Source organism: Colletotrichum graminicola (genome assembly GCF_000149035.1).
Source record: "Colletotrichum graminicola M1.001 genomic scaffold supercont1.15, whole genome shotgun sequence".
NCBI lineage: Eukaryota > Fungi > Ascomycota > Sordariomycetes > Glomerellales > Glomerellaceae > Colletotrichum > Colletotrichum graminicola.
The window spans coordinates 114,513-128,762 of NW_007361019.1; the positions used below are offsets into that span (position 1 = coordinate 114,513).

Here is a 14,250-nt window from a genome sequence, read left to right on the forward strand (position 1 = left end):
GCGGCGGGGAGCCACGTTGAATACCTAAAAACGAAAGCCCCACCGCAGCCCGGACCAAGCTCAAGCTTCTCTATTTTCCTCGCACCGAGCCACTGACCTCAACCCCCCCCCTCCGGGCCGCGGATGAGCAAACACCTAGCGCAACCCTCAACGACGTCACTCGAGACGACCATCGACTCCTCCTTGCGCTCAATACACGACTACAACAACAGCTGAGAGGGCGCATTGGCTAAATTTGCCACAAGTCGGCCGCTTGTGATATTTGTGTCACCACTAGGAGAACTCCCACGCACCAGCACCCTCCCCCCCCCCCCCCCCCATACACAGCACATTCGCACGCACGCAGGCAAACACGCGCAATGGCGGATAGAGGATCACACAGAGGCGGCGGTCGAGGAGGTAGCGGTGGCAGTGGTTACCGCGGACGTGGAGGTGGAGGAGGAGGACGCGGAGGCGGCGGCGGTGGCGACCGCGGAGGAGCCCAGGGGTCCGGCGGCGATCGTGAGAGGCCCAAGAAGGAGAATATTCTCGACCTGTCAAAGTACATGGACAAACAGATCACCGTCAAGTTCAACGGCGGGCGCGAAGGTTGGTTTCTTGTACCGTTCCTGACGATGTGTCACCCAAGGAAGGGAGGAAACCTCGCTAACCTACAACGTGCGCAGTTACCGGCACACTCAAGGGATATGATGCCTTGATGAACCTAGTGTTGGACGAAGTCCAGGAGGTCATGAGAGGTAAGCTTACCCGCCGGATATCTGGGCGAAATCCAAATGCTGACACGTCTTCCGAACGAAACAGACGAGGAAGGAAACGAAACAACAAGATCCCTCGGCCTCGTCGTTGCCCGCGGAACTCTACTCGTCCTTGTCAGCCCTGTCGATGGCAGCGAACCCATAGCGAACCCCTTTGCGCAGCCTGATGAGGAATGATGTTTGCTCGAGAGGAGCCACAAGGACAACGGCTGGGGATGACTTCATGACATGGCTGGGGCGAAGAGGAGTGGCAATGTTGGTCTTTGGGCCTAGCGAGGATAGAGGAGACGCTGAACAGTCGACATGAGAGAACCAAAAAGGGGAAGCTGTGGCCTAGTATAAGGCACAAATGTGTCGGGACCCACATCCGCAGCAACGGGACACTTGAGCGATAATGGCATGTCGACACTTACCAAAACACTCACTGGCTGAAATGAAGGGGCTCTGGCGCCGAACATGATGATGGCACGAGGGTCTGATGTGTAACGTTCCAGAAAATGGACAAACCAACTCATCGATATACATGCCTTCTCACCAGCCAAGGGAACAAATGCATTGAAACTGGTTTCGTTACTCTTTTCTCCTCGCCGCTATATCCTCCCCCGTGCTACAGAGTGAGAGGCCCCGCATCCAGCGAGGCCAACTATCTTCATTTCTATACTTCTTTCCATCGCTTTCCCAGCCGAGTCGGTAGACTCTTATACGCTCGAACTTGCCAGTGCTGCCCATCTTGCGCTACTCGCCTGTTCATCCTCCACGCACAGCTCCAACCGTCCATCCAGAATCCAACACCGTAAACCAATGTTAAGGCTCATCGCGCCCAAGCCCTGCGTATCTCGTTGTTCATATCACCCCGGGGATCGGGCTCCCGATAACTAGAGTCCTCTTTCTCGGCGGGTTGATGACAACGGTAATAATCGTAATCGGAACAAGAAACCCTCCAATTCCTCCAGCTCTAGTGAGAGGATCCCTGGAATCCTCGTGCCGTCGATTGCTTACCTGCCTTCAGAAGTTCACCGAACGCGTTGCTGAGTTGCTTCTTCAGGTCCTTATAACTGACTACGAAGCTTGTCTGCTCGTCTCGGCTTGTGAGGCAGATTCTGTCGTCACTGCCAGCATCAAGTCTGTTCAAACATCGGATGATGTGGCCCATGTCCACCACAGGGTTGCCATTTGCATCGACCTGGTGGAAGACGTAGTCACGGAAGAGCTTCAGCATATATCGTTCGCCGTTTTCTGACCATGCCCTGTCGCCATCGAACTCCTGTCTCTCGTTGACGGTGCCAAGTTTGGCCATCAAGCGCACTAGCCGGCCGTTCTCCAATTCTCGGAACAATTCTGACTTCATCGTGTCAGCCTCTTGCAGGCTAGCGTCCAGTGTTGCCACCATGTGAACAGCAATGCCTCGGACGAATTCCTCGATCCCCTTGGGTGTGGCGCCTGCTGGAGCTGGAGTCAAGAGCCACAGGACAGTATCAGTGAGCTCTTTAGAATACACTCGGCTCATCTGCTCCATGGACCCCTTTAGGTTGGTGAGCTGATGGGGCGGCGTATTAGTTGCCAAAGAAAGTATCAACTTGCCAAACTGAATTAGATCTTCTTGTTGTAGCTCCTGGACCGGGCGACGAGCTTCGAAATGGACCACATCCAGGATGGAGCATGCACTAAGCCGAATGCGATTCTTATCGGTGACTATCACCTTGCTCATATCGAGGCAGCGTGCAGCCAAGTTCAAGGTATGGATAGCCTTCAATGCGTTCGCCAACTGCGATACGTAACCCCACAAGACGCTTTCCGCGATGGGGTTCTTGGCGTTGAAGCGGGTGCCATGAGTCGTGTTGGGTTGGGCGAAGTGTACCTCCGCAAGTGTCTTGGATAGAGGGTGGTAGTCTTGAACGAAGAAAAGAGAGCTGTCGCCAAATGCCCGAGTGGTAAAGGCGTCGTGGATTGTAACCACACCCCCGTTGTTGAGCTTCCGCCATTCTTTCACCGAGCGGATGGATTGCTCGTTGGTTAACCGGAAGCCTGATTTACGTCAGTTCGGTTCCAACCATGATTGATCTTGAAACCTACCCTCGAGTCGTCGGAGGCAGTAAGTTTTTCCGCTCTTCGACGACGTCGCCTTGTATACCCAGGTGGTGTATCCGAAAACGCTAGAGCTCTTTCGATGACTGGTATCAAGAGGAACGAGCGAGTAGTAGTTGTCAAGCGGAGGAAGCGTCGAGTCTGTAGTGACATGAGCTTCAAACGTCATCTCAATTCTCGTTCCAACTTACTCGGCATGACCTGTTGCAAGGCCTCAGACTTGCGTTGCATTTCCTCGCGAAGCTTTTCGGGTAGGAAAAAATCGTGCACTTGTCTCTGGAATGGCAACAAGTCGTCTCTGTATGGTCCCACCGGAGCATACAGGTGGTATTGAAGCTACCTTTGATTAGTGTCGTCACATTTAATTCCCGGCTAGCGGACCTTACGGGCTGAAGGGGGGTGGTGTAGGCATTTTGATGTTGAAAGTATGCCGCGCTTGAGCCAGCAAGGCCAGTCGGGTCATCCGCATACGGGTTGAAGGGTGTGGCCGGCAAGGCCTGGCCAACGCTGGGCATGGTAAAGGGGTCATATGAGAGCCCTGTGTCTGAGGCGGCACCATTGGTGGTTATCTAGAAGGGTTTTTAGTCTACAGTACAATGGCTGGGCAAGGGGGTCTTGGTGTTCCTACCCCGGTACTCAGTTCAAAATTCGAAGGGGTGAATTCCCGAAAGGTTGCGGGGTTAAAAACGGTTGATGAAGCCTCACCCTCCGGAGCGGCAGCAGGGGTCGCAGCTATGAAAGTAGGATATTAGTATTCGGACTCTACTCATCCAAAGAATAGGTGATGGCATACAGCCTGCTCCCCGGGGAGTAAAGACAGCTGCGCTGGCTGCTTGTGAGGAAAATGTTGATTTCTTTGATGGGCCACCTAGTGCATTTGTGCTCGGTGATGCTGCAGACGACAACCCGGCCGGGGTGAATGACGGTGAATCGACATTGAGTACCTTTCTCGCACTACGGGAGTACACGTGTCAGCGTCAGCCATACCCTTTGAAATTTCATAGTCCAGGTGCCGAGCTGTTTCAACGTTTGGGACTCCATGACTCTGATATCTGCGTCACATCCTCTGCGGCACTTGAACGCCCAGCGTTACAATGTCTCTCTCCGAGATTCGACTGATCTGACTACACTGAAAGAGCCAGTAACTCAAGATACGGGTAGCTTTTGCTGTCCGAGACATCGTTGAATATATTGTGCTTCAGCCGGGACGGCGAAACGTATCCCTATCGGGTCTTGTCGAGAGCCCTATGGGTATGATGCGGTGCCATGTATGGTTGCAACTACCAAGCGAAGAGACTACGACATTCCAATCGCAGCTTCCTCCGAGGTCTCGCAACAGCAAATACACTCCCACAACGCCGGAGGAGAGTATCGAGAAGGTAAAGGGTGGTGATACCAAGTCCCGGTTGTTTGGAGCAGGAGATCGGACATCGCGGTTCGAGAGAAGAAGAAATTGAAACAAAGCAGCGTAGAGGATGGACACCTACAAGTCAGACTGATTACTCTGGCCGCCGGGGCTGTTCTGAACCGAGTTCGATCGGTTCTGGTCATGGTTAAAGGCACAGCCCGTATTCTCGTATCGGCAGTGCCCGTAGATAAGTACGTTTCGGCATAGTGTCTCCTTGTTTTCTGATGCAATTGACGATATGTCAGCTGTGGTGTCACGGCGAAGTGGCCGGAAAAGTGTATGGGCGCGTCCACTCGCCTCGGGTTTTGGGCTTTGGCGACCCAACTTGTCGACGAAGGTCGGACTGTGGGTATCGCGAGGTCGCCATGGTTAATAGGTTCGATTGAAAAGAAGTTTGCCGCCCTGGTCGACGCTACGACGTCTGCATAGAGTCAGCCAAATCCAGAGCCCATGGTCGAACTATCGTCGAGGTCGTTTTCATGACTAGGATGCGCGCGCGCTGGGTGAGGACGGGGAAGTGACCAGGCTGGTTTGGGCGGGGGAGACAACAGAAGACAAAGGCGGGCAGAGGAGAACACTGAAGGACTGGAGCTCGCGTGGGGCTGGCGCGAAGCCGGACGGGGGTCGATTTTTGGGCGGACGCACTTGATCCTTGCAGACATTTCCCATGGCTCGAACACTTTGGTGGGGTATGTGTCTCGGTCATGGACACGCACGTTGTCCGAACGGAGGTGGTGGTGAGGTTGCTGGTGATCAATCCGACAAGCTTAGCAAAGGTAGGATGATGTAAGGCGTAGTCGTTGGAATAGGGTACGGCGGTAAGGCAGGGTTAGATGTAGGCGCGCGCGCCGAGGCGAGGAGGATGTCTGCAGCCCACCGCAGATAAGAAGACGTAGGTGGTGGACAAGGGACCGGTGACAGCGACGGCGGAGAGCGGTGGTGTCGGTGGGAATGCGATGAGGTAAGGTGCCCCCCGTCCTTCCTGCAGAAGAGGTCGGGGCAAGCAGAGAAACGGATTTTGTTGGTGGTGTGCCGTCCTTGGTGGGAGATGAGCACCGGTACAACCAACCCAGGACAGACGGCTTGACCCCTTGGCGGGATGATGACACACCGCCGTAACTTGAAAGCCACTAGAAGTCAATGCTCTCCGGCGCTGGACCTTCCTCATGCGCTGAAGCAGTGGACTGACTGAGTGCAAGTCCGGTTATCTCCAATCATTCGAGCTGCTGTGCAATAATAACATTCAACTTGGCTGCTCCCCTCATTAGATGCATGGGGTCTTAATCATGTCCTCACTTTCGGAAGGCTATATTCATCTAGCAGACCTTGATTGAACTATCTACCTATCCGCATGCTCGCGTAAGGTATGCAAGTAGGTAAAGTCCCATGCTGATAAGCGATAAGTATCTTAATAAGCTGCTGCCTTCCTAACGCGGACCATTGTAGATATGCTGTACCTCAGGCCTCAACTACCAACAACAGGCAAGTAGGTACCCTCCTCACCTACCTCAGGTACCCTTCCACCAACCTATATGGGTACCGTACCTAGACTATCTCACCCGGGTACCTCCACCCTGAGGTCGTGGACAAGTGTCGTCACCGGACACCCACCTGTTTTAGCTTCCATCAAAGCCCATTAGGGTAGGTATCCAGCCTTTCTTTTCCTATAGCCAAACAGCCAGAGCCTTTGACCCTCTGACCAACCTGCCGACTTCTCTCGGCACACGCCAATTCCCAAGCTTGATCCGTTCGAGCTGCCGTCCATCTTAACTTCTCAGGCGCAATTCCCGATACCAAGCCACTTGATACCTGGCCCATACCCAGCCCGTCCCTCCTCCTACATCTGAACTCTTCCGCGACCTTTGCTCGTTGGCTTCCTCAACCGCCTGACCCATGGACTGTTGAGCTCAGTGTCGCGTCTGCAACATATCGCAACATAATCTGTTGATACTTGGACCTTGCATCCACGACTAGCCGTCAACATGGCGGAGAGCGGAGATCTGGACTTGGGGCAGCTGTCGACAAGTCAGCAAGAGGCTCTACAGCAGTATACTAGTGTCACAAATCAAGACCTCAAGGATGCAATACCATTACTACAGCGATCGCAATGGAATGTCCAAGTAAGTTCTGCTATACGAACCCTGCCGCACGTCGTTTGTCAGTCGCACTGATCACCGTGTTCGTAGATCGCCATCGCCAAGTTTTTTGACGGTGAAGGTCCTGACCCAGTCGCAGAGGCCATGGCACAAGAAATTCCTCGCACGACAGCACGGCATGAAAACCTCCAAGAAAGCTTGCATGCCTCGGCAGGTCGACCGCAAGCTCCTCGAAGAGACCGTCCCGACCCCGCGCCGCGCATCGTTCCCCGGCCGAATATCGTCCACCGACCGCCTTTTCTGATCGGGCTGCTGTTGGCGCCCTTCAGCATCGGATATAGTATTGCGTCCAAGATTTTCCGTACAGTCTTCTACCTACTCAGTTTCCTTCCGAGGCAGATTCGGCCACGGACCATTACGAGTGGGCCGGGGACTGGGCTTAGGAGCACCAACGGGCGCCGCATGCTAATGCCCCGGGATACTGCTGCGCGATTCAAGCGTGAATTTGAAGAAGAGTATGGAAATACGGATCTACCGTGGTTCGAGGGGGGCATTGCCCAGGCCCAAGACCTGGCCAAAAAAGAGCTTAAGTTTCTGCTCATCGTCCTCATGTCACCCGAGCACGACGACACAGAATCCTTCACGAGAGAGACTTTATTGGCCCCGGACGTGGTCAGCTTCATCAACGACCCAGCGAACAACATCATTTTGTGGGGCGGCAACATTCTGGACTCGGAAGCATACCAGGTTGCCCAAGAATACAACTGCACGAAGTACCCGTTCTCGGCGATCGTGTGCCTCACACCCAAGGAAGGAAGCACCAGAATGAGTATCATCAAGCGCCTAGCTGGGTCTATGCCAGCCTCTACATATCTTTCAGAGGCACAGGCCGCCCTCAACAAATATGCCCCGGACTTGGCAGGCGTTCGAGCTGAAAGAACAGCGCAGGAAGTGACGCGGAGCCTCAGGAACGAACAAGATTCTGCCTACGAACGCTCGCTTGCCAGGGACAGAGAGAGGGCACGGCAACGGCGTGAAGCAGAAAAGGCTGCGGCGGAGGCTGCGCGGAAAGCCGAGGAAGAGGCCGAGGCTGCCGCAAGACGCGAGGAACAGCGCGAGAAGTGGAAACGCTGGCGGGCTACGACAATGAAAGCCGAACCGCCAGCAAGCAGCAAAGATGTCGTCCGGATTGCTTTGAAGATGCCCGAGTCATCTGGCGCCGGGAGAATTGTGCGCAGGTTCCAGAACGATACCACGATGGAATCACTCTATGCATTCGTGGAATGCTACGACGTGTTGACAGCACCTGAGGAGGTTACAGAGAAGGCGCCGGTGCAGCCCGAAGACTACGAACACACATACCAGTTCCGTATCGCATCTGTAATGCCCCGGATTGTGTACGAGCCTAGCAAGGAGGAGACAATGGCGCAGAAGATTGGGCGGTCAGGAAACCTAATTGTGGAGTACGTGTCGGCCGACGACGATTCAGACGAAGGAGACGAGAACTTGTCTTAGATAATGCATGTGCATCACGGCACCCGATCAAGCGTATCTAGTTTATGTCGGGTCGGGAAAACACATAATTGATAGCTGGCCGCGCCATACTGTTTGCGCATATATCCAGTGGTCGATGTTGAATTGGTAAACCAATGCCTGAGTTTCGAAAGGTGATGATCAGCTGATCGCAGAGTACACGTGGACGCTGTGGCCGAGAGGAATCCCGCGGGAAGCGCCTTAGCTAGCAAGTTAGGTGAACAAGTTGGAGACGGAAAGCGGCAGCCTGGTGATGCATGGACGCTAAAGGTGGTGATTTGCGTGGCATTTGATGCCTGGTGCCTCGGTTGTCCGCACGCAAAAGAAGACACGATCCGGCGGGTCCTGTGGCGCTGTGGTCGATGTACGTAAGCGGTGCGAGAGTAAGTGCTTGCGTGGAAGTGGGAGGCTGTGCAGACAGACAGACAGACAGACAGACGTACATGGATGACTAGTGTAAGTGCACTCAGCCGAAGAGAATGTGTCAAGGAGAACGGAATGAACGGCGCTGCTGGTACCGAGGGTTCGGGGACAGGAGCGGGGCATTGCCAGACTGACTGTTGGTTGTCGAAAGAAAGAGAAAAAGAAGGATTCCAAGGACATACAAGTGGTCGATGATCAAGTATCAGTCGAGACAGACCAGTCAGAGCAAGCAGACCATTGCAGGACGGCCGTTCGATCTTAAGAGGACCCTGGATTATCGCATGAATCTCGCCTGACCCATTTACCCGCATATGTCAAAACGGGGGTTGTCTCTGATTGATGCCACCCCGGTATTGACGTAGTCGTTCTCCAGCAAAAGAAAGGGAAGGCCATCTACCAGACCGGCTCTGGGAGCTGCCAGCTGGCTGCGTTGCCCCAATGTATGGTAATGCAAGAACTGATTGAAAGGAAATCTGTAGGAGGAACGTTGAACAAGATGCATTCCTGAAACCAAAAGGGGGGGAGGGGGAAGGCGTAAGAAAGAGCAGAATCTGGTGCGACGGTGAGCCAGAAAGTACCCTGGAACTTAACGCTGGTTGGTATCGGTTTCCTATGGGCAGATGCGACAAGGTGTACGAAGTGCTGTGTATGCGTATAAATACTTGGGTATGTACGTTACCTAACAATACCCTCCCTACCTTACCTCGGGTAGGTGGGATACTACCGACTTCGTCTCAACCATCGTTTTGCCTTTTGGTTGTCGTCACGCTTGCTGGGCAGCTTCAGAGAGGGCAGGAACAGGCGTCACCTCGGGCAGAAGCCTCAGCTGATGATACGCTGTCTGTTTTTCACATACCTACCTACCTAGGTAGCGAGGCGCTCCGCTATACACTGATCAGCACCTATGTAAGGTAGCACACGGAGGGATATTGTTTGTCAGGAACAACTGCATACAAGCACTTTCGCTCGCTCACCTCACCGACTTCTCGGACACTTACATCCCTCCCATGCCGTCTAATCAAAAGACGCACCTCTCCAAATCCAGCTCCCGGCAACAGCGAGCGCCTCACAGCAAGCATATACTTTTAAAGGTATCAAACGGGCCCGTCGGCATCCGCAAAACTCGAGACTGCCGCTGCCGCTGCTGCCACTCTACACCTACCTAGGAGGTAGTCGCAGTCACTTCCGCTACGCACGTAAGGAGGCGCAGACAAACCCACCCGACCTTGACCCTTGCTGGCGCCGCCGTCACTCCCTCACTCTTGACGCTGCCTCCTCACGCGCACGCACCAAGACGCCTACCCATACACGCTTAGAAATGGACCCCGTGGACCAGCGCGGGACACTGGGCTGAAGATTAATTTAAGATAACCCCCCGTTCGTCTGGCCTGTCCCACCTTGCCTGACTTCCCTTTTTGCCAGCTTACCTCCGAGCGTCACCTCCAGCCTGCAGCTCGTAATAGGCCCTGCTTGATTTCTTTCTTCCAAACTTCTGCCACACGCACTCGCGCCCTCCTGCATTGTTGCTTCTGCACGAAACCTTGACACAGACATCCGTCATCGCCTGTCAACTTGTTCGTAGCGATAGCTTCCGCCGTCCTTTCCCATCGTCCGGTTCCTCGGCTTCGAATCGGTCGGCCCATCCCTTGCCCATTCGAGGGTCCTTGCATCCGATCCGTGCCCCAAATCCATTTGCCCCCCACCTCGTTTGGTTTCCACGCCTGTCCAGACCACGACCGCAAAGATGAAGGCCATGAAGGGGCTTAGCGTTAACCGCATGATGAGCACCATCAAGAAGCGAACGACGAATAGTGAGTTGAGAGCGCTCTGCCTCTTGTCCTCTCCAGCATGGGCACCGCCGAGATAGTGCTGATCGACGTCTCTCCCCGCAAGCCTTCAGTGGACCCGGCGATGCGTCGGCGTCGTCGGACCCGCAGTACGAGACGCCCGAAGCTATCGCTACACGCAGTGTGGTACGCAAACCCCCGTCCTTCCAAGCCCAATAGCAGTTGCTTACCTCGTCCTAAGAGACAATTTTGCGAATCCGGAGGTCCCAATGCTCAGGTACGCTCGTCCTTGTAATATCCTCAAATCCTCCCAGTCGCTTACTGACCGGTATTCCAGGGTGACGAAGTCCTCTACCTTCCGCCCATCGTCGATGCTGCCGAGTCCTCCCCTGTCGCCGCTGCTGAGTGCGCCCGTGTCATTCGTAAATACTTGGCCAAGGACAACCATGCCAAACCCTCGTGGCAGTACAATGCGATCATGCTCATCCGTATCCTGACTGACAACCCCGGTCCGACCTTCACGCGCAACATGGACAAAAAGTTCGCCGATACCGTCAAGGAGTTATACCGATCTACACGTGACCCTAGCGTCAGACAAATACTTTCGGAGACGCTGGATACCTTTGAGGCCACCAAGGTTGATGACCAAGGGCTTGGGGAGCTGCTTTCCATGTGGAAGAAAGAGAAAGAGCGCAGTTACAAGCAATATGGCGTAAGAGTTCTTTCAAACCTGTCTCCATCATTCATCCAGCTGATATGCCTCGCTAGAACCCAAGACAATCGACGACAGGACCCGAGCCTAGGACGATGAATGCACCACCATTCAACCCCCACTCTCAGAACTACTTTGCCCGAAGCCATACCAACCGGACTTTGCCCGATGCCGTGGAGTTAGCGAGCAGACTGGAGGAAGCACGAACGTCTGCTAAGCTTCTGTCTCAGGTTGTAGTTAACACACCTCCCCAAGAAGTGCTCGACAACGACTTGATCAAGGAATTCTCCGACAGATGCCAGAGCGCCTCAAGAAGTATACAGATGTATATGGTGGCGGAGAACCCCTCCCCCGACAACGACACGATGGAACACCTAATCGACACGAATGAACAACTCCAGTCGGCACTCAACCAGCATCAGAGAGCAGTCCTTGGCGCCCGTAAGCAACTCGGCATCGGTCCACGGTCAGATAACGCAAGCCCCGTGAGTACTCAGACGGCTGAACACCAGCACCCGAACCGTCCGCTAGACTGGCACCAGGCGCAGTCGTCGTCCTCTAGTTCGACACCGGCTCCTCCTATACCGACTAGGCCAGCTGAAGGCAACAGCAAGGGGAAAGCATTGGAGTCGTTCGCGCCGCCTCCCGGCCCTCCGCCAAAAGTGCAACAGCAACACTCCGTGGAAGACCAGGATCCGTTCAGAGATCCCCAGCAGGAAAATAACTACTCTTCCTCGAGCAGACCTGGAGGATCCGGTAGCGCGGCGGGATTCCATGGTGAGGAGCCGCGACTGGCTTCAGAACCCTACCACCCGGGCTTCAACTCCACTCCAAGCTATCTGGGACGGCAAGACAGTGCTCTGGGTAAGATTACAATGCATGGTGCTGACGCTGCCACTACGCCTGGTCCCCTAAGTGGTAATCCTATTCAGAGCAGCGATTTCAGGAATCGCGCCGAGACACTACACGAAGACTCGGACGACGACCTTTATGAATCGACCCCCAAGAGCTCCAAGAAAAAAGAATCAGGGTACAGGTATTGATTTCTACTGTGTGCTCAATGGAGGGCTGGGTTATGTTGTGCTTTTTTATCGCATGTTAATCAGGCGTGTCAATCAGCATCAAGTTCTAGAGTGCGTTAATTCTCAGCCTTAATCGGCAGGGATGGACGTCTGTCTGTAATACGATTGCAGATTGAGAGAGATTCCCCAACTCGATGAGCAGAGTTGGAATCTTTGGGTATAGGCATCAGCAAAGCACGGCGTCTGGCTAGGGAAACCTGAATGAAATCGGACTGTTTATCTTAAACTTTTTATGCCGTTTTCCCTCTTGTTATTTAGGCCTTTTCCGAATCTTAACATCTTATTTTTTGGGGTTCTGATATTGTATATCTTCATCTACTTGGCATAGATATTTGGCGGGCGACTGGTTGTGCACCACTCGCGATAAATTCCCAAGCAGTATTCTTCTGCATGCTTCATCATGACGGTGTCACGGCCTTTTCGCAACACACACAAAGAATTGGGGGTATTTGGATGCTTTCAGCTTTAGATCGGCGAGTCGCTACCGCTTGGGAACTGGTGCGATCAGGCATTGGGTCTCGCTAGGAAAGAAGCAATCGTGCTTCTCAGAATAGGCGGTGGGCTCGTAGGGGGCGGAGGAGAATGCTGTTGCTGGCTAGGTAATGATCCAAACTCAACCACTTAGTCCCTCGTTCTTGCTCCTCCTTGTTGATGAATGAAGCTCTTGCTTATTCTTTATGGGGCCTATCTATTTGTTGTCCTTTTGGTTTATGTCTTCTTTGAAAGCTATAGCCCCTTTAATAACCTATAGTCGACAGGTTTATAAGATTATATATCATACTTACCTAATCCCAGCCGCTGGCTTACCCTTCTGACTTAGCTTGGCATCTGATGTTCATTTAAAAGGGAAATGTTCGTCCTGTGCTTGAGTACTGTGATACGTAGGACTTGGCAGACATGCGACCCAGGAGCGGGAAGGGAGGACTATGCGGACTATGCGGACTATGGATGGGAGGGTCGATCATGGACGAGAAAGCAAGTGGATAGAGTCGGTGAAGATTGGTAGAGAGATAGGAGACGTAAGCTATGTCTGTTTCCTGTCGTGTCCCGGATTTACCGTGTATACCTAAAGACTAGGTCTTACCCCCTATCTTCCTACGGGATGGGAGAGTGGATGCAACGTATGCCGCTTTCGATCTATACGCGTGCCCGTCTCTCCCCACGACACCAAGAGCATTGTAAGCTGAAAACCTCCCTGTTGTTTTCGACGGAGGTAGGCTCCCTCAACTTTGAGTCTGATATCGTTCTGCACCGGGGACTTTGTGGGTTAACTGTTTCTTCTTATTGGTGGATAGCCCAGTCCGTGAATTCTGAATCGAAGACACACAGCAGCATCAGCAGTATACATCAGCTGTTATGCAACAAATAAATCATTTTATTAAACCTGCCCTGCTTTTGGTCCTTACTGCTACCCCTAATGACCTTCTTGGGTAAGAGGGGGAGCTGGAATCAAGCAGGCGGGCTGCCGCATGCTCCTCCGCATGATTTAATCGGCCTGGAGCAAGCGAACAATGTGCTATCTCAGCTGTTACCCAGCCGTTCTACTTTGTTGAGGAATATTGGGACGGTCTCTCAGCCACTATCCTCGGTAACCCGGCGCCTCACGTACCAATGGCCACGACGGCTATATGTTCGACATGTCTTAAAGTCGATTCTGCCGCGACTTCGGATGCTTTCTCGAAAAGCGTATCTACGGGAATTCTCCATTTATTGCCGCCTCATCAAAGGGACAGATAGGACAGAGGAGGTGAGAAAGCAAGACTAGTGGAATAATTTCGTCTTTGTGAGTTGATACTATAGAAGAAACATGCCCTGACGTCCTGCCGGGCTGCCTGAGATCAGGACTGATAGGATAACGCGGGCTTCTGATCGTTTATTGGTGTCGGTTCTCTCTTGGGAACATCGAGCTCACTACAGGGATCGAGATGTCATGCAGGCTGAAAATATTTGTTGTCTTCTGTTGAACGGGAAAAAAGACCACGGCACCGGAAATGTTGGTTTCTCCTGCCCAACACGGCCTCGCGGGGAGTGTGTCTGACTGACTGGCCCTAAAGAAACGATAGCTTTGACAATAAATATAAGGCTGCAATTACGAAACAGGAGCTCATCGAACCTGTCACCCAGGGTATAAAAGTACTTCATTTTCTCCGCTGAGGGATGAATAAAAATGAACAATGCAAACAAAAACTGACATACAACACCAGGTATTCGCTGGTCGTCACCGACCCAACTACTAATCCGGCCCTCACTGGCTTATCTATGGGAGAGCGGACGGGATCCCGAGTTCTCCAGTGGGTATGGTCGTATGTGGTAGAAGAACCTGTGTAGATATCTTAAGTACCTTAGGGTGGTGTCGACAGCCATTTCTT

The 14,250-nt window shown here is 53.2% G+C and overlaps 4 protein-coding genes and 1 non-coding gene across 5 annotated transcripts; 3 read left to right on the forward strand and 2 right to left on the reverse strand.

The window, feature by feature from the left end:
- Positions 1 to 359: 359 nt before the first annotated feature.
- GLRG_04614 (LSM domain-containing protein) lies at positions 360 to 932 on the forward strand (the record flags this gene model as incomplete). The annotated part of the gene is made up of 3 exons (XM_008095299.1): positions 360 to 588; positions 666 to 737; positions 802 to 932. 3 exons carry the CDS (start codon positions 360 to 362, stop codon positions 930 to 932), a joined length of 432 nt encoding a protein of 143 aa, XP_008093490.1.
- Positions 933 to 1,710: 778 nt separating this feature from the next.
- Positions 1,711 to 3,355, reverse strand: GLRG_04615 (uncharacterized protein; the record flags this gene model as incomplete). Its single annotated transcript, XM_008095300.1, has 4 exons — positions 1,711 to 2,780; positions 2,829 to 2,981; positions 3,032 to 3,176; positions 3,227 to 3,355. The coding sequence occupies 4 exons, from the start codon at positions 3,353 to 3,355 to the stop codon at positions 1,711 to 1,713; spliced, it is 1,497 nt and encodes a 498-aa protein (XP_008093491.1).
- Positions 3,356 to 6,230: 2,875 nt separating this feature from the next.
- On the forward strand, positions 6,231 to 7,859 carry GLRG_04616 (UBX domain-containing protein; the record flags this gene model as incomplete). Its single annotated transcript, XM_008095301.1, has 2 exons — positions 6,231 to 6,368; positions 6,435 to 7,859. The coding sequence occupies 2 exons, from the start codon at positions 6,231 to 6,233 to the stop codon at positions 7,857 to 7,859; spliced, it is 1,563 nt and encodes a 520-aa protein (XP_008093492.1).
- Positions 7,860 to 10,044: 2,185 nt separating this feature from the next.
- On the forward strand, positions 10,045 to 11,842 carry GLRG_04617 (GAT domain-containing protein; the record flags this gene model as incomplete). The annotated part of the gene is made up of 5 exons (XM_008095302.1): positions 10,045 to 10,111; positions 10,194 to 10,273; positions 10,329 to 10,364; positions 10,425 to 10,799; positions 10,856 to 11,842. The coding sequence occupies 5 exons, from the start codon at positions 10,045 to 10,047 to the stop codon at positions 11,840 to 11,842; spliced, it is 1,545 nt and encodes a 514-aa protein (XP_008093493.1).
- A 2,228-nt stretch (positions 11,843 to 14,070) lies between these two features.
- Positions 14,071 to 14,186, reverse strand: GLRG_12513. Its single transcript, XR_001139447.1, has one exon. It is a non-coding gene; the product is annotated as a 5S ribosomal RNA (ribosomal RNA).
- Between the last annotated feature and the right edge of the window lie 64 nt (positions 14,187 to 14,250).